This window comes from Taurulus bubalis (assembly GCF_910589615.1).
Source record: "Taurulus bubalis genome assembly, chromosome: 9".
NCBI lineage: Eukaryota > Metazoa > Chordata > Actinopteri > Perciformes > Cottidae > Taurulus > Taurulus bubalis.
In genome coordinates, this window is record NC_136597.1 from 8,266,653 (window position 1) to 8,290,153 (window position 23,501).

The 23,501-nt window shown below is 40.6% G+C and overlaps 1 protein-coding gene across 1 annotated transcript in view; it reads right to left on the reverse strand.

Moving 5' to 3' along the window:
* Positions 1-16,007, reverse strand: part of bicd1a (bicaudal D homolog 1a) — a gene marked incomplete at both ends in the record, with an annotated part of 28,051 nt that extends 12,044 nt beyond the window's left edge. Inside the window, one exon of the mRNA XM_079224278.1 lies at positions 15,792-16,007. Within this exon, the coding sequence (XP_079080404.1) occupies positions 15,792-16,007 (216 nt within the window). The remainder of the gene's footprint in view (positions 1-15,791) is intronic.
* Positions 16,008-23,501: the final 7,494 nt, after the last annotated feature.

Below are 23,501 nucleotides of genomic sequence, written 5' to 3' on the forward strand. Positions count from 1 at the left end.
AGCACGGACTTAGACAGAAGGTAAATGTTCAGCCATTATGATGATACGTAATGAGTCCACACCTCTATGTTGCTGCTAAATAAATTGGCGTGTTGTTCACTGGGAATGAGTGAGATGAGCTGATTTACCAGCAGAGAGTTTTTAATGTCACCTAATTAGCTTAATTGCCCCCCCTGCCCCTGTCACATCTGGCCTGCTGTTTGAACACTCATCACCGGCAGAGAAACACTGAATGCTGGTTACACAATAGATTCATCAACACTGTCCTGTCGTAATGAATGCAGATAACAGCTCAAATACATGAAAATGACACACACACTTTTTCTAATCGGTTAATATAAACTTATATATACATTTGATTACATGTAATCAGGTAAATAAAGTGCTTTATTTAAAAAGGCACTGACACTTATTCTAATTCAACAGACCCTTTCATTTTCCTTGTGAAATACAGATATGCATATGAATAAGAGCCAGTAATAATCAGTCCAGAAACGGCTGTAAATACACCGAATATTTTGCCTTCAACTACAAAAACTGTCCTCAAGGACTTGCTTTATAATGAATAGAAAGCACTCATGCAAGAATACTGTATTTTAATCGTCTCTAGTTCCCCTCCCTCACTGCATCTCTTTTATTTCTCGCTCTCTTTCACTCTCTCTTGTTCACTCGCCCCCGTGCCCTCTCTAGCTCTCTCGGGAGGCACAGTGTGATTGTAGTGAACGATTAAAAGAGGGAGGGCCAAAAGAACAAAAAAGCTGATTAATTCTGAGCACAGTGTGACTGAATGAGCTCACATTCTTGCGTCAGTTGGGAGGCTGTCAACGTCCGAGCGGGCCTCACAGCAACAGATGAGCCCTGCAGGGGGACGAGCAAAAGATCTGGACCCACAGGGCCCAGCTGTTGGATTTCTAGTATCATGAAGGTAAAGAAGAAAGCAAAGATGTACACTTACTGTACTGGGAGCAAATTCAAAACAGAATAGGCTGTGTATTGTATTAACTTTTTGGGTTTAGATTGAGGAAAATATGCCGAACTTCTTAATGCAGAAATGTATTCTTCGTCACTTTCATGTTAAAAGAATGAAAAGATTGAGACTAAATACGAAGCTTTGCAGCCAGTTAGCTTAGCATAAAACATAATAGCAGGGAGAAACAGATAGCCTTGCTCTGTCCAAAGGTCACACAATCCTCCTGAACACGCTACATCTCTGTTTCGTTACTAAATTCCGAAGTGTATTTGCAGGATTATTTCTTGGCAGGAAGGGATGACCTCCTGAAGTCTTCCAAATTAATCTTGCCAGGCAACTAGCGCATACTTCAGTAAATTGCTGCTCCCGACCAAGTAATAGTCTGGCACAACTTGCTGGTTTTTTTTGTACGGATTAAACACATTTGATATAAAGAGCCAGGTTAGCTTGCTGTTTACGATAAACTAAGCTAAGCTAAGATAAGCTAATCGTGAATAGGATATTTCACAAAATGTCGAGCTACTTTCAACAGGATCAGGTGTGCAAAAGATTTCTCTTAAAAATAAAACACTTAGTTCAGGAAATACACATTTCATTCAGTATTTAGGCATGATAAACATGACGAGCTGACGAAAAAGGCCGAACAACAGACACAAGAACCGTCACAGCAGCAACTCATCCACAGAGAATCTCTGGGTCTTGGATGCATAAGCAGAAGCAGATGGTTTCCTGACAACCCGCCTTCATGAGCTGAGCCGTGCTCTTCGAAAGTCCGCTCACTCCATCTGCCCACTGCTCCTTTTAAAGGAAGTACCAGTGGGCGACACTGATGGCTGAGGTTCAACATTCACACATAAAGGAGCACACACACACACACACACACACACACACACACACACACACACACACACACACACACACACACACACACACACACACACACACACACACAAACACACTTTGGCCCTCCTGATGCTGGTGCACCATAGTTTCAGGGTGGGCTAAAAATAACACAGTGACAGCTCAGGCTAATTACAGGATCGACACTAATGATACAGCATGCTGTATCATTATAATGCTGGATTTTCATTGCACCTGCATCTGTTACCCAATTGACAAACATAATACAGTTACTCGAGCCTGATAACATGTAAAGAACAGGAAGATTAATATGTAATGCCCTTTCCTCAGGACGATTTTAAGATGGAGTTCTTGATTGGCAGCTGGCTCATTTTTGTGTACTAGAAACCCCATAATGCATTCAACCTTGAGGCTCCTCGGCCTTCTGTGCCTCAGTGGATGAAGTCCGAACAATAGAGTCCCCCTCTATAGATATTCATCCCCGGGGCCAGGGAAAGAGGAGGAGACGGAGGGAACAAACCAACCGCCGCACTTGAGTGAGAGGAGGAGCGTGTGCAACCCTGAAATCTTTCCCTGTACGTTGCAGCTCCTAATTAGGAGTCAGGGGAGGATCTGTCAGTGTGTGTATATACACCAGGAGTCTATTTTTATACCCAATAGGGAGAAGCGAGTGCACTATTTCTACATTAGCAATTAATCTCCGAACTTTTAGGATTAAGTGGACGTATTGGGTTTTCCTAGATGAAAATCCCTGTTAAACAAGTTTATTTATAGTAATGTTAAGATAGCAAGGGGTCCAGACTTGATTTAAAATGTCAAAGTCAGAGAGCAAATATGAACACAGGCAAGAATAACTTCTTTTCACGTTCCCTTGTATAAGTTTTAATTAATGTAGACTTTAATAAAGTTTGCCTAGTAAAAATAATAATGACCGTGACATGTATATCCTTAATTAATTGTACAATCAGAAATACATTTATGGAAAAGGTGACAAAGAAGACATGTAAAATTGAGGATTTAAATTGTACAATGATAGATGGGGCTTAAAATCAACTAGTATTTGTTGTATACATTGATATTTTATGCAAGTAGAAGATGAGAAGAGTGATACTTTTATTGCTCGATTTGAGACAGAACCGCCTTAAATCTGGATCACAAGCTTGATTAGAAAATCAACCAAAAGCCGCCTTGCAGAGCTCTAATCTCTGTCTGCTATTACATCCTTTTGATAAGTTATTGGGAAGCAGAAATCAGGGTATTAGAAAAATTCTAATGAAAAACTCCAGCATACACTATTCGACATATACACAAAAAGACACACACACACACACACACACACACACACACACACACACACACACACACATACACACACACACACAGTCCAGATGGTCGGCCCAGCCAACCACATCAGGGATTTCAGTACCATGGAGAGAGACATGCAGTGTCATGTAGAGAGCTGTATGTGTGAGGTCAGAGCAGATTGTTTCTGGTTGCGGCACGTCATTCACTCGCTTGATAATCAGTTGTAAAGCATGCGACGCCTCCGTCACAATGGTTTGAGACCAAGCCAACTATTCCATGAAAAAAAAGTGACCAGCAGTGACAGAACTGACACTTAGAATGAATCTCATAAATAATTGCAGAAGAACATCAAGAGTATAACAAACGGAAGAGACGTGAGTCAGAAGTAGCATGCGATCTGTCGACCTCCAGTCACAACAAGACGACACACACACGCACACACACACACACACACACACACACACACACACACACACACACACACACACACACACACACACACACACACACACACACACACACACATCAATCTGAGGAGAGTAGAGAAAACACAAACTCTAGACACAAGTCTGGAGAGGTAAACAACACGAGGAAAAAGTGTATTTCCACTAAACAAATTTCACGATATGGTCTGTAAGTTCTGTCCATTACAAATTAAATAGATTATGTACCTTTTTATTAATTTTAGCAAACTTTAGTTATGTCCATATATGTAAATAATACTTAACTCTTGCATTATTATTCTGTAATAGAACTAATTACTTCCTACATGCCCCATAATGCAACCAATTAACGTATTTTTAATTAGACCCCCACTCCCTCCTAATAGCTAACATTTTTTTTAACTCCATACCCATGCAGGCTTTTAATTAAAATTACTCTAGTCCAAGCTGAGATAACCCTGATGACATCACAATGCCATCACCTGACAAGCTCCCGACAGGTCCATGGAAAATATAATTAAAGGAAGTGTTGTACACACAATTCCTTTTCTATTTAATATATTAAGTATGTGTACTTAAAACTCATATCCATGATGAGCCACTGCTGCAGCTGGTTTATGGGAAACGTTGCCCTTTCACAAGGACACCGAAACGTCCTTTTGTGCTTCTCAGCCACCGGGGAAAAGTGCCAAGTCAAGAGATCTGTCATCTATAAAAACACACAAGCACAATTTCACAAGCAAGGGGAAGCTGGTTAATCACAGCCCAGCAAGAATGGAGGTCAGCCACACAAACAAAATTAACAACTAATACAGATATTTAGAAGCAATTATATTATTTAAACAAATCACATTTAAAAAAATCTGAATTGTATATGCATACATAGTGGAGTGTAGTGTCCTTTGTGAAGCTGAAATTACATAATGATAATTAGATAATTCAATTAGTAAAGACACAGTTTGAAATTAGGCCCTAGAGTACAGGGTTTGCTTTGTGTGTGTGTGTGTGTGTGTGTGTGTGCGCGCTTTAAGCCTGCTACTGAATCACGAGGGATGTTTATCGTTTATCATAATGCTGAGTGCCCAGGCGTGCTCTACTGCGGCCTTTGAATCCTAGTTTAATTTCCTCAGTTGGTAGAAAGCTCTTCATGAATTACAGTCTACATAAACATTGAGCTGGAGTGATCTGAACATTCTATAGATAGTGCAATTGCCCTGCTTTCTGCTCCTCCTTGCTGAAATGCAATTTAGCACAGCAAAGCCTATTATTCCTCTGATAACAATATGCTATTATGTTGACACTCAAGGAAAGTAGAATCTGTTATGCAGGGTAATAGCCGAAAAAGGCCTCAATGCGCTTTAAAATCCCTGCCAGCTACAGAAAATCCACAATAGCGTCACATCTGTTGCTTTCTCACCAACACAATGTGCACAGTGAATGCTGTGTGAAGCCAAACGCTCTGCCAGGGGACAGGCGGTGTTTAGTTCAAGGATGTGGCTTGTTAAAGTGATTTAATTTGGCTGAAGTCTGCTCTTGATAAGAAAGATGCCTGGATTATTTCCCAGAATGCCTATCACTTATGTGTGCTCAGTCTGTGCCTGGATGAATGGACTTTGAATCGGCTGCTGGGCAGAAGATTTGTCAGATCCCAAATGTCTCTTTATCTCCTTTCCTCTCTCCTCAAATCGATTCTCATCTCCTCCGGACTCCATCCATATCGTGGTCATAACTTCAGCACACTGAGCCGGCGCTGCCACGAAGACGAGCCGTTATGTCTACTAAGATGTTCATTATGTCAGGATCTAAAATATCTTTTAGCAATAGGAGTCACTATATAAAGAGGCGGACAGGACTTTATGCTTTGCCTCTATGTAGGAAGCTGTGATCAGTGTGAGCAGACTGGGAAAGTTCCAACACTAACTGCTCAAACTGTACCTGCTGTAACTGTGTCATGGTGTCTCTCTGCTTGGTGATGCGCCCTGCAGGAGAGCATGAGCAAGTCAACCACGAAAACACATGGCCTACCCTTCAGGCCATTTCAGTTGACAAATGCATGTTAAGAAATACACATGGCTAGAGGCACACTCGTGCATGCACTTGACATGAATGCATCCCCAACTCCTGCCATTCGTTTGTAGCGAGAACAAGAGCCATTGGGCTGAGTGGAAACTTAAAAAAAGCAGTGAGTGAAAAGGAGGAGACGAGGCTCTAATGCAGAGAGCCCTTGACACAAACACAGACAGAAGGAAGGAAAAATAGACTCTTGACTAACTCTGGCATATTTACAGAAATGTTTTTATTATTGTGCACTGTCCCCTCATCAAATAAACCATTTAACAATAAATCTATCAAGCAATTTAACATGAAATATTACTGAGAAAACAACCAATCATCAACAATCATTAATCTTTCTTCAAACACAATGTTTTTTCCCCCTAATATGCTCTTACTTTGCATTATAAGTAATGTAAATGATTAGTACATTCATTATCAAGTAATCTGCCAATTGCCATAACATGTAAAAAAAAAAATCATACCTACAAATATTCAGTTTACTATCACAGAAGACACAAGCAATATTTATATTGAAAGGGCTGATTTTTTTGTTTACTTTAAATTACCTTTTAAAATGAACTAAATTAAATAAAATTATGCAATTGTTGACAATTAATTTAGGTAGCATGCCTATTGACTTTATAAACTAATTGTTTTCGTTCTATTAAAGAATATTAGCAGATATTATCTTTAAATATGCGATTAATATGTTTGATGTGTATCAGCCTCCACTTTACACTCTCAGCCACAAAGTCTTTAACATTCAACATCACTGTGTCCTCACTGTTACAACCAGCCAAATAAGAATCTGCAGCCCAGATCGGCTACTTTCGTTTGAAGTTGCATATGATTGTGTGAGCAGATGTGTAAATATGTGGGTACCTAAAAGTGTAACATCTTGTGTATTCTGTGTGTGTCTTCCCAGTGGGCCTTTACCCTGTGTGATTATAAAGCCCCGCCCTCATGTGTGTTGCCTGTCTTCCCCTGTGTATTTAGTCTGTGTCTTTCCCTTGTCAGTGGCAGGATTGTCTTCTTTGTCTCCCATGTATGTATGTACTTCGTGTTTGAGCTGTAGCTGTAGCTGTAGTTTTCCAATGTTTGTGACTTTGTTTAGTAAAATACCTTTTTGATTTTGCCCTCCACCTGGCCTCCTGCCTGTTTCCTCTGCTCCTGAGTCTCTGCCTCTCACACCCGGTCGTGAAAAATGTGTCAATGCATCAAGGTAAAGCTGTTCCGGACATATATCCTCTCCCTCAGGGTACAACCTGATAAACAGTGATTCATGGACACCAAATTAACAGAGCAGTCAAGGTTATCATGATCCCACAGGTCGAACAGTACATTACTTATTTTGACTTTCACTAACTTCATCTATTTTCTTGATTCCCTGTTTCTTTTTTTGCGCTCTTAATCTCTCAAAGGACAAATGCTTTCAGTCAAATACTTTTATCCATCCTTGTCCAGAATCCTGTAAGTGGTTTCTGCCGCCGTCATAATCCTCCTAAATGACAACAGACCATTTCCATTATGTGCCTCAACGAAGTACCGAGTCTCCACAGTCAGTCAAGTGTTGAGGGATTTGCCCGGGGGGAAGAAGAATTAGAGCTCTAATGTAGGGAGCGGTGGACATCGACCCACTCTGTTTCCTCTATGCTGCACACTTCTCTTCCTCCTTACCGACCTACATCCCTTTGTTGGACTAAATGGTAGAAGTACTCCATGGGACAAGGGAGATTAAAGAAGAAAAAAACTATGGAGAGGGAAAGTGAGCTGAGAGTAATGAGCACGGCATTGAGAAAAATAAGAAAAGATGGAGGTGTTTGAACTGGCTGATTGGTATTCTGCATCAGTGCCAGCAGACGCAGCGAGAGAAGCATCCAGAGGCACACGAGAGAGCGGGACAGAACGACAGGAGACAGATTCAACTGATAACATTGTCTCCTGTCTCTGTCGTGGGTCTCTGCTGATAAAGAGGACTCAGCCAAGCAAGGCAAACACCGACGACAATGGAAAGGCTGGTCGGCACACAGTGACCCTCTTGTATTGACACATGGGGCCTCTGGGTGACTCAGTGCTTTTGTGTAGCCACAGGAGAGCCTTCATTTTAAGCCCGTAGACCTGTGGGAATCCTTGTCCAGGCTACTAATAAAAGCGATGTTAGCGGTAGCATTCCTTCAAATCTTCACAATCCTCTTTCCTCTCTATTTCTGTCTCTCATCTACATTAGTTATTAGTAGATACATTACTTTATTACTACATTATTACTAGTAGACAAAGATATATTTCACTCGAAAAATGAGCAACTAACATGCCGGTGCAATTATAAGAATAGGGCGCTTGAGGAAAAGGCATTAGGATTCATCCTCTGAGGACCCTGAATGTATGTACATTAGTTCAAGGCAATCCATATAATATAAGTTTCTGTCTGAACCAAACTGATGGAGCCAAAGACCAACTAGCATTGCCTTCCCCTTTAGAGCCATGTCAAAGTACAAAACATTTAATTTTCCAACTCTCAAGTATGAGGATTTGTTGCACTTCTGTTTTATATTGTAGTGCATTTAATATATGTGGGTTACCCCGGGCTCTAGGGAAATTGTAATGTAAAATGTCTTGCATTTTATAGGCTAAATAATTAATTACTTAATAAATGATACAAAATTGACAACTTATCTGATCGTGAAAATAATTGCTCTGATGATCATACAACAAAAATGGAGGCAGGCAGCTTGGTCGCTTTAATTCTCAGGTATATTTCTATTATATATATATATATGTATATATATATATATACATATATATATATGTGTATATATATATATATATACACATATATATGTATATATATATGTATATATATATATATATATATGTATATATATATATATATATACATATATATATATATATATATATATATATATATACAGTATATTCTATATTCTTTTTCAGCATGTCGAGAACCTTTCAAAAGCAGGCCCACAGCAACATGTATACATCCTTCCTCTCAGCTCTTTCAGTTTCATGACCTCACATGACATCAGGTCTCTTGTGATGGAGGAGTGGGATAATTAAATGGGTTAACTAGGGGATGATTTAATACCCGTCTAATCCTATACATCCCATTACAGCGCAGAGGTGACAGAGACCGATCGTCTGACCCTGATTCTGGTTCGCACACCCATTACAAGTGCATGTTTGGGTGTGCACATGCTCATGCATGCCAGTGAGTATGTGCACTGTAATTGTAACGATGGAGGGATAGGCAGGGACTTCAGAGCATCAAGCTTGTCTTTGCTCGACATCGTTGCTGGATGATATATAGATGGCCTCTGGTCATCTAGATGGGAGGCTTCTCTTGCAGAGATGATAGGCATGAAAAAAGACTGGAGCTGAAAGTAAATCACATTGTCTAGACCCGATAAAGGCAGAATGACTGAAGCCAGTGATGCTTTGAAGTACCGATTTGTGACCCAAAAAAAATAATCACGTAAACAATAACAATAAATATAGGCAGCAGAAGGCACAGCCATAGTTATACATTCCCACAACGAAGATCTTTGGGTTGCAAAAAACTAAAGTTTTCCTCGAGAGGACAAGCTTCTTTTTCTGCTATCCTTTCAGAGTTTGCAGCGCACACAGCTAAAGTAGACGACTAATCAATACAGCAGCCTGCAGGCAGCGGAGTCCTGTTCCCTCTTACCCTCTTCTGTATTTCACTGCAGCAAAAAGGAGCTTTCTGAAAAACATAATCTATGTTGGGCTGGGCGGGCCTGTCTCTGCAGAAGGAACAGCTTCACTAAATCCTGGTCTCTTTACATGTGAAGGTCATGGGGATTTTTGAGAAACAGGGACAAAAGAAAATAACGAGGGTCAGAATGAAATACGTGGATATTCTTTTGAGCTCTGTTGTGTAAATCATCTTTTAATGCAGCGACCAGACCCGACGTTCTCTCTCCCTCCCCGGTTCTCTATCAAGTCACCCATAAATAAAAACCTGAAACAACAACGAGACCACACTGACGGCCTGGAGTCACTCACCACGAGTCACTCTATCCTGCCGGCCCGCCCTCTCTGGTCTCAATCACAACATCCGCAGCCAAACCCCCCTCCTGCTACACATACAGACACGGGAGAGGAAAAAAACAAAAGGAGGAGTCATACACACATGCAGGAAAAGTGGTCCTGTGGTGTGACTCAACTACAAAGACAAATGACCTTCCCTTCAGGTCCTGACAAAACACACACATCAACCACCCCCATAAAAAAACAGCATAGGCCACACACAAGGGCAGACAGGTCCTTATCTATATGCTCAACTGCATCCCTGAGCCTGTTGCTGACGTCACAGGTCAACACCACCAAACCTGCTCCTCACAGGAAGGAACAATACAATCATTTGTTAATGGCTACACTTAATTACTTTAACAGACAACATTCTTGAGCGTGCTAAACACAGTGTTGTGAAACCTGGTTTGGCTTGTGTTCCGCGGCTGACTGCCACCCAGCAGACACCCCGGTGTCCCCTCTATTAAAAGCTCTGTAACTTGACTGATTCAAAAGCTGTTCTGTAGGATTCACTTTGAGGAACACAGAATGCACTGATTCCCACAATGCACGCTGCAGTACGCACAATAATGCACAGCTTAGCTCACAGAGACATAAATCAATGCATAATTCCCACTTCACTCCAGGGAGGGATCATAGGAGAGGATGGGGAGGGAGGGAGCGCCACAGGAGTCGAGGAGGGGGATGGTGGGCCCATGGTGTAGGGCACAACACCGAAAGAAAGGAGTAACACCATCTCATGGGATATTGATTCTGCCCCTCCGTCCATGTTGACTGCCCTCCCTCGAACCCAATGTAATGTAAAAGAGGAGCAAGCAGGAGGAGAAGGAGAAGCAGAGGGGAGAGAAAACTGTAAAGTATCCTTCCTCCTCACTCAGGACAGATTGATTTACAACCACAGCTGCTCTCTTTTCACAAGTGTTGACCCTGAATTGGAGGTCCGGTCAAATACAGGACGTGTGCTGAGTTTTTGTTTTTTTAAGTTAATAAATGCTAAGAGGTATTACAATTTGGATAATCCTTTTATTCAATGTTGATTCACCACCTCAAACAAAACAAATAAACTCCAGATGTGTCACCAAAGAGTCTTCAAAAGAAACAGCAGCGGTCAACAGTTGTACATTAAACACCTCTGGAAATGTAACTCCTCACGCTGTTCCTTGCTTTATGAGACACAGACGGTTTGACAACCGGTGTGACTGACAGGTCCTTCACTGGGCTTCAATATCATTCTGAAGGAGATCAAGTCAAACAGCTTCACACCATCATCATTCGTGCCTGATGACCGAGCAGTCGCATGTTATTAACTTGACTTGTGCAGATAGTTACTGTAGAGAGACTCCCAGAGGGAATGGACTGACAGCAAATCAATCATCAACAGGACAATGAAAGCATGTTGTTGCTCTTTGTGAATCTGACAGCCGACCCTTGAGAATAAAACACGTTAATAACATACTTTGGAACATCACAGTTTGCCTGCGAAGACCAGTTGCAGTGTCATCTGGTTCAAATTGTGAAAAAAAATCTTTACAACCCAAATGCATCGAAACAGTGAACTGTATTTACCACGTTACTTCCCGACTACCATGGTAACCTGTGCCAATCTCAAGTGACCAAACAATAATTTGGGAGCTGAACTAATCTAAAGGACATACACCTATTAAAGTGGAATCCTATACTTACATTTACATTATTTACGTTACAGAACTGTCTTATGGATGTATAGCATTGTGGGATAATTATGCCAGCGTTGTGTCCCGTGAAGCATACTGTAATATTTCACTGAAAATAGTATGCAAATCGTGTCGTATTGATTTCATTCCAAGGTTTTGAACATACAAAAGAATCATACATTGGCAACAATAAAATAATGTCCATATAAATACGCTCTTTGAGGGATCCTGTCAGAAGCATATTTCTACCTGTGGGTGTGAAGAGATTGACCATAAACAGAGTGTAACAAAATGCACACATTGGTACTAAAGTACTGGATGACAATCAAATGAAAATACAATTGAAATGAAATACAATTCCAGAAAACACTTAGCCAGCTTCTTCATGCGTATCCCAGTAATCAGTTTTCTGATTGTATTTTTCAAGTTCAATGGCAGAAGATTCTGTGATTCAAGAATGTTGGATGTGCACAGACAAAGGTGTAAAGGAGAGGGATGACGAAACAGCTGCAAGGAACACAGAAACAGTCTTGCAGCTGAAGATTTTACACTGATCTGATGAATCATGACTGAATCGTTCTTCAGATATGGGAAGAGTTTGATGTAGATTTCTTTTGGCATCTTTCTCAGCCCAAAATCCTTGAGAACAGATCTGACCTGTGAACTGCCTGTTCTCAACTCATCCCAAATGTCAATTATTCTACTGACTTGCAATCTGAAAGAGCTGAAAAGATGAGTTATGACAGAAGCGGATATGACTAACTTCTTTTTCACACTCCTCTTCAGACCTATGAGTTGCAGAGATGTTTTTTCTTTGTACTGGAGATTCAACATACTTATTCATTAGAGCCAAAGACTAAAGACTCAAATGATGTAATAACAAATACTCCTGGCATAACATGACTTAATGACGACGAGGCTGCTCTCCATCTTTTGATGATTTCAAGCCTTGTTGACAGCGTGACGAAGACATCACTGTGAACCATATGAACACGCAGCTCTTCCCTCCTCCTTCTGCCTTTTACTGGGTCCTATCTGAGGATGATCTGCCCAGAGACAGCACTATCAAGCCAGAACCACGGGGTAAGGGTGTCTCCGTCACTGCTTAGGCCGCTATCCAGAGACATACACAGGCACAGGGATACAAGGAAGGGGAGAGTGACGGGGCCGGCAGGCGGAGAGAGAGAGAGAGAGAGAGAGAGAGAGAGAGAGAGAGAGAGAGAGAGAGAGAGAGGCTGAGTTAAAAAGCTTGGTGAAGGGAAACTATATAGGAGGGGAGAAGACACTACAGAGCTAGAAAACGCTTCAGCTTTCAGAACCAAAACGCTGTGCAAATAGTAAGAGAAGATAACAAGACAAAACATTCCACTGATGAACGGCACAAGCTTCAAATTCACTTGTGAAATGGTTAAGATCAACAGAAATACATCTCAAATCAAAGAAATATTAGTTTTGCATTCTCATTTAATTTAAATTCAGGGGGAAAACAAAGAGGCCACGGGACATTAAAAAAAACATCTTTGTCTCTATTTTAGAAAATTATTTGCAAGACAATTTGCAGAAATACATCTCTGTTGGTTTTTGACTGCCGGTGGAACATAATAAGCTATTTGAAAATGTCACCTTAAGTTCTGGGAAATTGTGAGAGGGGAAAATAATCGGTAGGTTAATCAAAAATGAAAATAATTTTCTGAGACAGATTTTTGGTCTTTCATAGGAAAAACCTATTCAGGGATCCTAAGACCACTCAGTCCCAGAAGCAATTCAAATTTCCATTTGCAGTTTTTTATACTTCTTTCATACCCTTTCATAATGCACCTCTCCCAGCACGGCGGGACTAGATGTGATGTTATTGTCGTGGCAGGTTTGCACTCTGCCATTCGGTCTCATATTCATGAACGTACGACAGACAGACAGGAAGCGGGACGTGCTTTTTCTGTGGAAGTAATATCACCTCGGGAAAATGTCCCCTCTCTCAGGCGAGAGCAAGGACAGAGAGACGGGCAGATGAGGAAACAGAGAATACAATGGCTGCAGATGTTAACGGATGACAGATCACAGCAAAGAGCACTGCTGCAGTAATGGCATAGTTACAGCTGACATTTTTAGAGCTATGACAATTAAAGTTTTGCTACACTGGATTTTAAAAGGATGCAAGGGTAAGTGGACTGTTAGGAAGCAGCTCAAAGCACCATATTGTATGTGAAGCGACGACACAATCCTCAGGTATGTAGAAAATCCAACAGCTGGTAAAGTACGACAGGCACATCCACCTTTTAATTGTGATTGGTCTGTGGTATCCTAAAGTTTAGAAGAAATATGAGGCTATAAAACACCCTTTAAAGTATGAATATTTCTCTCTTGTCGCTTCGTCTTCTTGCACAGAATTTTAAATGTGAAATACTTACTTCTAAATACTTTGTTTTCACCGTATACTTTCCTTCTGCTCCCTTTCCCACACAGCCAACATGTTTGATCTCTCTGCTTCTTTCTCCTCTCTGTCTCATCTGATTCTCCATATTATCCACCACATCACCCATCATCCATAATAATCCATAAGTGTGAGATATCAGCTGGACAGTGCTCTCCTGCCGGCTTTACAAGGTTGTCTGTTTGTCTTAATACGCTGCTGTGAGCCGCACAAAGATCATTCTGATCCAGAACGAAACGCTCAGCTAGTAAAGCGGCACAAGGAAGAAAGTGTAAGATGTAAATCTAAAACCATGCACGCACAATGCCACATGCAACAAACATAAGCAGAGCATGTGATGGTATTATGTTTTTATAATTTATGTATATAAATATAAAAGTCTTAATTGATTGTTTATATTTAAAATGTAAAACACCATGCTTAGAATAGTTTGTTTGTATAAATATAAACTACATATTCATGAGATGTTAATGGAAAAAACTAAATTCTACAACACAAATTTAATTGATTAATTTCTGTGTTAATGATTGGACGTTGAAAGAACTGAAACGGGACAAGGGCCCCAACTACACATTGCTTTGATTTATTCCGTCAAGAGCCAAAAAGGTTTCATTGACAAAAAGGCATTTGACTTTCTAAGTGTAACTTTTTTCGGTGGTTAAATAACTGCAATATTTTATTTTTAAATGCCATAAAATGGAGAAAAGAAAATCAAATAAAGTATCCAAAAACTGTATTCAAGTACACTTATTTACTTCTGTCTACCAGGCCTATCCGATAAAAACACATACCCCAATCGCCATTGACATACTTCCTTTCTTAATGTTATTCTCTTCTTTTATTCCTAACATGTAATTCACACATCTTTAAACACCTGCTTAGAAGAATAGAAAAGTAGCTTTCTCAATCATTTTCCTTGTGACTGAGCTTTTATTTGTTTACAAAACTGCCTGATGTACACATGATTAGAGATGACAGTGTTAATAATGATGAGAATGAAAGTTGATTAAAGTTGTCAGCAGAGAGCAAATGTCCCTTCTCGCTCTCTCTCTCTCTCTCTCACACACACACACACACACACACACACACACACACACACACACATTAAACGCATTAAAACGTAGCCTTCAGCCCCCTCTTCTCTTGGACTTTTGGCTCTCGCATCACTAAAAGTGACCTTGAGCTCTGCGCCCCGTCAGCATCCGCCTCTTGTTACTATGCATGTATGCATTAATAATGACTGAGTGTATTAACACGACCAGTAAGAAGGCAGAATATTCACGTAGCACTTTTCTTGCAATGTGAACTTTTGAAGTGGTTGACCCCCGGCCTTCAAACTCCAACAGCACAGCGTTTTGGGACAGCAGTGAACGCGTGTGATCCCAAAACATCCATCACAGGAAGTCTCAGTGTCCTCATCTTCTCACACTTTACACTTCCTGACATTTAAATCAGTGGACAACTGAGCCACCGCACAAACTGTAGAGGACTTGCTCTGAAGATCCAATTACTGAGGGATTTCTGGGATGGGGTAAAACCAAAAGGCTCTGAGTTCCAGCAGAGTTGCCTGAAAGTAATGACTGTTGCTATGCACACTCAGGGAAGGAATCTTGGAACAAGCACACACAATGTGGGAGGTCCTGAGCTTGCAATACAGATATCTGCTGTTTGTCTCATGGATGCACTGCACAAAAACAGCACACAGTATTCAGTTGATGATGATGATAACTTGTTCATACAGGATGACACCGATAGCATTCTGGGAATAGACACTGTTTCAGACGCCAATTGAACGATTTTCAACTACCTCAAATGTATCAAACCATCTCATTTGGCGGGTTCCCAGATGTGGAACATTAACGCATTCAACAAGACATCATCACTCGTGTAATCGCCCGCTGAGGCGACGCAGCTCATCTCACACCTGTCCGCAGTGCGCCTGCCCCGCCACAGTGTCCAAAAGCAACAGACGCCTCTTCTCTTACCTCCTGCAATTGCTCCAAGTCCTTCCTGAGAGAGTCTTGGTCGAGCTCCAGGTCTGCGTACCGCTGCTTCAGCACCTGATTCTCCTCCAGGACGACCAGCCCGCACTCCGCAGCCCGGATCTTCTCCCGGTTCGCCTCGGCCAGTTCCTGGGCGAGCCGCTCCAACTCGGCCCGGTACTGATCCATCGATTCCCCGCACACTCCGTCGGCGGCCATCGCCCCTCTCTCTCTCTCTCTCTCTCTCTCTCTCTCTCTCTCTCTCTCTCTCTCTCTCTCTCTCTCTCTCTGTCTGTGCCCCTGTCGGTCTGTCGGTCTGTGGTCCCCCCCCCCCGGCCCCTCTCACCCACCCAAGTCCTCTCCACCGCTCAGGACAGAGCACAGCGGGCGGAGGCTGAGAGATGCTGAATATCCGCCCCCCTCTCCCGGGAGTCAGAGCAGGCAGTGGGAACACAACAATAACATATACATCATATTCTTCCCTATACTATTATATCCCATAACAGATAAGATAAGAAGAACCTGCGACATACATTCCGGTCAGTCTTCTGTGTGACACTCAGCAAAGTACAGAGCAGTATTTTTTTGCTTATTCATGAGTGAAAGTGCGCCACCTATCATCTGCTGCGAGACATGACATTCACATCTTTTTATAGTAGGACACCAGCATTACAAAACAGATGGCTCTACATGCTGTCAGAATTCACACATGCACGACATGCACTGGTTATGGCTGAAATATTGTATTGGAAAACATTTTTTTAAATAATAATTTCTCAATGGAAGAGGGAGTAGAGGGATTGTTTTTCACTTTGCATGTATAATTTGGGAGTTCAGTTTTATGGCGATATATATTTAATGACAACATTCATTTTCATACTTGAAATTACTAAAATTGCATTAATTAAGTATAACTTTAAGTAAGTCTTTAAATCTGTTACTGAGGAATAACTGCTCTATATGTAATTAAAAAAGACAATAAGCAAACAGTTAATTAAATATGTTAACAACAGATAATGAAACATCAGTAAAGTCAATAAAACGCAAGTCTGAAATAGTGAGTTTTTAAAAGTTAGCTTCCCTCCTTCACCAGGTCATTCCACAACTGAGTTGTCTTTAGTTTTAAGGGTTGATTGAGGAATGACCTACAATGACCCACCAGAAGACGTCAGGTTGCATTCAGGCTCAATTTATTCCAGACGCTGGCTAGTAATCGCAGAAGCATAACAATGTCCGCTTTAACCCTGCAGCCTGCAGGAGAACAATAAAAGAAGATATGAACGGGGAGAAAAGTTGAACCGCTCTCAGAGGATTGTGAAACATAATCAGTTATGGTACTATCGAGTTATGGCATTGATAGTGAAGGCGACACTGTGTTATCGTCCCTATAATTGATGATTATTTGAGGAACGGCCTATGTAACACTTCTCAGAAAGAAGAGGGCATGAGTGTGTCATAGTTGGAGCCTTTTCATAGAACATTATCACTGCCACATGAAGTTGAGTACATGTCTGTGACATTATAACGGGAGAGGTTATGAAATACATTAAATGAAGATGAATAAAAGATATCAATATACACAGTTTTTTGAATACTTTTTCTCATTGAAGTCACAATTATTTACACATTTACAGCAACACACATAGTGACTGTTATACCTTCAGCTGATATTTCCACTTTGATCCTTTTCTACAAGTTCTCTAATTCCCGCCAGCTGACCTGCCAGTGACTCGGATTTAGAGCCCAAATTAAGATAAGGACAGGTCGTCAGAAAGTCAAACAAATGAACAGTTTATGGCGGCGCTGTATCTTATCTCTGACAAGGAAGTGTGGTGTCATGACAAAATTGAAAATGCTCTCCGGCACAATAATACAGCTCTCTACCAAGAAGCAGCACCCTCCAACCTTGACTTAAACCCCATCAGTACAGACTCGCCACAAAGTCCTATATTATGTAAAACGCCATCTGCTTTCAGTCGGCACGCAGGATGCTCATTTTGAAAGTAGGCTTTATTGTTAAACGGGAAAAAAGTTCAGTTGTTCACATGCAAACTTTATTTCATGTTGTCAACACAGCATATGTGTTGTGAGTTGAACACATATGCTGTAGAGCAGTGGTTCTCAAATTGGGATAATAGTGCCCCTGGGTGTACTTGAAGGCACCCCAGGGGGTACGTGAGATTAAAAAAAAAGATATATTTTAATTAGCATAAATTAAAAAATCCTTTAAAAATAGTTATTTAATAAATATTCAATAATATAAGTGTAAGTTCATAAACTGAATTGTATATATTCTATATTAAACCAGATATGGCACAGCAACCCAAAATGCTTTGCGCTGGTTAGGGGGTACTTGGCTGAAAAAAAGATTCCACAGGGGGTACATCACTGAAAAAAGGTTGAGAACCACTGCTGTAGAGATTACAGCCCAGCAGCGTAGTGTCGTATCACCGGGAACTCATTACGGTGTGATCCAACACCGTGGCGTCATCATTTGTAAGAATACCAAAGTCACTATCTGTCTGTCTCCAGCGGGTCAACATACAGAGTCCTGTGATCTGGGGAATGTGTGCTGGTCAGCTAGCCGGGCGTCGACGTCGCTCTGAGGAACAGCCTTGATTGAAGCGGTTTGGGTAAGCAGCATGGCAGCCAGCCCGCCGCCTGCAGCTGGGCCTCTTGTAAGAGCTGTGAGAGCACATGCGGATGAGAAGTTACAAAAGACTCTTACAACTCTTTTGATGAGACTCATGCTTTAGTTAATCGACTTTCCTGAGAAAAGATGCACTTTTCTTGAGTTTGCTTATGATTATGTGCACTGTTATATATATATTACTCTTTTATATACTGTTATATATATATATATATATATATATATATATATATATATATATATATATATATATATATATATATATATATATTACTCTTTTCTTTTATTTGAACAGCACTGTGAGCTCCATGGGACTATAATGGAGATGGATGTATGGTGCATTTGAATACATTATTCTCCTGTCGCTTGTCACTATTTACAAAACCAAGTATTGCGTTACCTCATAATAAAGCAGCTGATGACTGGCTGGCTGCATGTGCTGTCTGCTCATCAGTTCTATATCATTCAGCGTTTCGGCCTTCCTCCATTTGGCTCTGCGGTTCTGGAACCAAATCTGAAGCACAAACAATGCACATGAAACACATTCAATATCACAGCTTAGCCATGCATATGTAGCAGAGTAAAGACAGACCTGCAGTCTTTTGTTATCACTTTCATCCTCAGTGACTAATCAATGTTTTGGTAAACACCTTTATCCTGCTATGTGTCCTTTATTGTCAGCGAACTGCCTTACGTAAGCAGCTGACCAAAGACCTTGTTCCATTGATGACTATTTAGTATAATCAGCCTATTGTTTCAGAACATTCACTGGATTGTTAGTTGGACTTGTTGACTCAACAAACACTCAATATCACTGAGGTCACTGGTTGTTTATTGGACCAACCTTAATCACAAGATGAATCAAATGATAATACTGGTTTGACAAGGAAAGCTAAATTGTAGATTTGAACATCAGCAGTATAATCTCACTTTATTGAATATTGCCTTGCGTTAATATCTTATATTTGAAAAAACAACAACCATTAATGTAATATTTAATACTGCCATAATAATTATTTGTAAAATCATCATGGACACCAGTGCTCGCTCATTTCTAAGGATTGAGACATACCATAAAAAGCCAAACAAACACACTCAAGTGATTTATCCCCAGCGATGAAGTGCGCGTGTCCTAGATAGATAGATAGATAGATAGATAGATAGGTAGATACTTTATTATTCCCCAAGGGGAAATTTGTCCTACCTGTATGCGGGCCTCGGTGAGGTGCAGGCGAGAGGCCAACTGGTCTCTGCTGTAGACGTCGGGGTAGTGAGTCTGCTGGAAGACTTCCTCCAGCTCCTGCACCTGGAAGGGTGTAAAAGTGACCCTCGTTTGCCTCTTTTTCCTCTGACCTGGAGACAAATAACCGTCATTGGCATCTTCCTCATCGGCATCGTTACAGCATTTAATCATGTGTCCTTTTCCTTCTATTTCAGAAATCATAATACTCACTCATGCAGTCCGTGGTCACTTTTGGAGGCTCTTCAAGTTGTCTGATCTGTGGAGTTTCTATTGGCAGAAAGAAAAATACGCATTTTCTTTTGTGATCAGATTTGAATGGTAAAATGTAGCAACTCCTTTGGGGAGATTACAAATGAAAGAGTAATACAACACATACCTGCACAGGAGAGCTGGTTAGATATTCTGGTGTTCACCTTGATAACAGACCAGTTACGATGAACTCGTTTCTCTCTTCTGACACATGTGGGCCTCCTCAGAATTTCTTCAATTGAATGTGATAATTTTTTGCGTGGCTGAGATTCCATTTCTAGATCCACGCAGGACTCTTTCTCTGCATCTCCTCTATTCCACATTTCCAGCAGTTTATCCCCGGCCATCAGCACCTTTGTCATCAAAAGTAGATCTGACTCACCATTCACCAGTATTTAGGAGCTCAAAATATCCTCTAATGACCACGTTGTAGGCTAAGACTTCTCCTCCTCCTCCTCCTCTCTGGAATCTTTGTTGCACTCTCTTTCTGTAAGGTGAGGACAGTTAGGTTGTCAGCCTGTGTTTGACCTGCATCACATGGTCATTATCAAGGAGGAGCGACTGGCAGTTCATGTAATTGCGTACCTCAAGGATTTTTTGTTCCCTTTTAGTGTCTATTAAGAACTCATTGTAAATATGTAAACGTGATAATATTATCTGCACTTATCACACACACACACGCACGCACACACACACACACACACACACACACACACACACACACACACACACACACACACACACACACACACACACACACACACACACACACACACACACACTCTCTAATATAACTTAATTGTTACATTTACACTGAGCATCAAAGCTCATTCTTACTCAGTAGGCTGAGCTGCTGACAAATCTGTGTGGACCTGTAGTTTGACTAACAAACATTCAGCCATAAAACATATTTAAACTGTTGCTTCTCTTTCTTATCGCCAGATTTATTGGAAGCCTACTCGTTATCACCTTGGCCTCAACATGCCCTCTCACACTTTAGTTCACCTTCCAGACACACTGTCAGTGACTCTGTGTGGCGTGTTGGGGACACTGTCTCCATCTAGTGGTCTTGGCATGTCTGTGCATTCACCTTAGAGTCTGATCATAGGAATGTAACATTATGAGATCTTCATGTGTGTCACATCCAAGATCAGGTGATCTTAATAGATCCTTTTCATGGCTGATATTTTGACAATTTATAGCAGGTAAAGCATATTTTCCTATTAGACGAGACCCTGTGAATCCCTTGAATAGTTTACGGAAACACATATAAGACCTGTGCATTTCCTGCTATGACAAAGCAAAACGTCTGCTGTGAGAAAGGCCTACTGAGAAAACATGAGAATAAGGGTTAGCTTGAGGAAGATGACAAAAAGGGATCTTTTGTTTTTAGGTTGGTAGCACTTTTTAATAAGTACACACTATTTAGCATTAGTAAAGCATGAATGAGCATTCATCATTTATAAAGCACTATTCCAACATGAACACTCATTAGTAACTCATTAGTATGCAATTCATAAACACAGTTATAAATGTTTCATTCGTGATTAATAAGCTTGGGTTTGCATACTTAATATGATGGTGCTGGGAGGCCATGCCCGTCAGTGGCACGAGTGTTCCACAGTTTGTTGGCACATAGCTGCATATTATTGATTATGCTAACTATGGCTAGCTAGACCGCTAGCAAGCTCGTCACTGGCACGCGCCATCTCAGTCGAAGTATGGACCCCCAGCACCATCAAAATTAATGTTCTTCATCACTTTGTGTTGTGTCTATTTCCCTTGTCCGTTGAGAAGATAACTGAGACTTCTGCTAACTTTGAGGCTCTGCTTATAAATGCTTTATTAAACATTGATAGTCTTCACTTTAGATGAGGTCACATAACTACTTAACTAATACTTAACTAACGAGTAGTAACTGAATTAATCATGAATTGCAACTTTTTTTTATCATTTACTAACACTTTACTTTACACATGATCTTATTAATCCTCTTTAAGTCCTTAATACTTCATTTACAAATGGGGAATCCATCATCTATAAAGTATGCAAACCTAAGCTTATTAATCAAGAATGAAACATTTATAACTGTGTTTATGAATTGCATGAATGAGTTACTAATGAGTGTTCATGTTGGAATAATACTTTATACATGATGAATTCATTGTTTATTCATCCTTTACTAATGCTAAATAGTGTTTACCTAATATAAAGTGCTCCCCATGTGATAATTTATGAAATAAAAACAACAGATGTTCACTCTAGCCTTGAGGGTGGTGTTGTTCTCTACCTCTCTGGCTTCTCATGAATCACAAAATGTGACCCACACGTGTGTGCCACCCGATCACACACTTGTGGGTCACATTTTGTGAAAAATGCACATTTTATTAATACAACAATTCTGCTCTCTGCCACAGATGAGCGTGGAAACAAAGGTTAAGCTTCTTGCAAGTGAAGTGATTATTTAAACATACCCAAAGCTGCATTCTTTAGCAGGGCCACGGGATGCAATGAGACACTGGATCAGAAGAAACTCCACTTTGAGAGCCAAAACATTTGGATTCGGGCAATTTTCATCCAGTAAGGACAAGTAGCTGAATTGTTTCGGTGAATAGTGCCTCAACCTGATCTTTCGAGCAGAGGATAATATTTAATGTTAAATACCCATTGACAGTATAATAGGGTCGCAAGCTCTTCTCGTGTGAAACTGAACTATATATTCTTTACCTAAATCATTTATAGTCTTTATAAAAATCACTGTTTACATACACCCAAGACAAGGCAGAATATGTTCATGTCTCATCCAAAGCAATCAGTGGATCGCAGGAGTACAAAGAGGGTCCAGAAATATTCTGGTAATCATAAAAACATTATCATTAAAAACACACAAAAAAACTATATATGGTATTTTGTAAATTTGCAAAAAACAAATCTTGTTACAAATGCAATTGCTGGGTTCTTCATAGGGATGAGACCAGCAACTTTTATTTTATATGATCAAAATATTGGTTCATGGATGCTCTAATAATAGTGACCAAACCTTAACAATGTTGTATGTTCAATCCTCACATAAAAAAAGAGCTAAAGGAGTTGAAAACAAATTTTGAGAAAGTGAAAATGCCTTTTCAAATCGCTTTTTATTCACATTTTGACCTCTAAATGAAAACAATATTGATTAAGTGCTCACACGTGCAACACATTATTCTGTCAAAGATTCCCTGTCCACTCAGCGATTGATTGCACACTGCCCCTCTCCCAATTCGATTATGGAGTAGCCTCACAGACACACGTTTAAAAAATACACCGTCTCTAAAGCTTAATGTGATCATGTGTCTTATCATGAGTTACGGCTCGACGCAGACTCTCACATGTGACCGCCGTGATCACTACTGTCAAAGGTTGTGGTTCAAGCCAGGTTCCACGATACATTGGCTATGTTTGGTGACTGGACACACGCTCACTCATGATTCATGTTTACACATTATTGACAAGCTTTAATGAGCAGCTGACCACATGGGCTTCATGCTTATCACTCCCAGTTCAACCACCGGCTGTGAGTTTGACATACGTT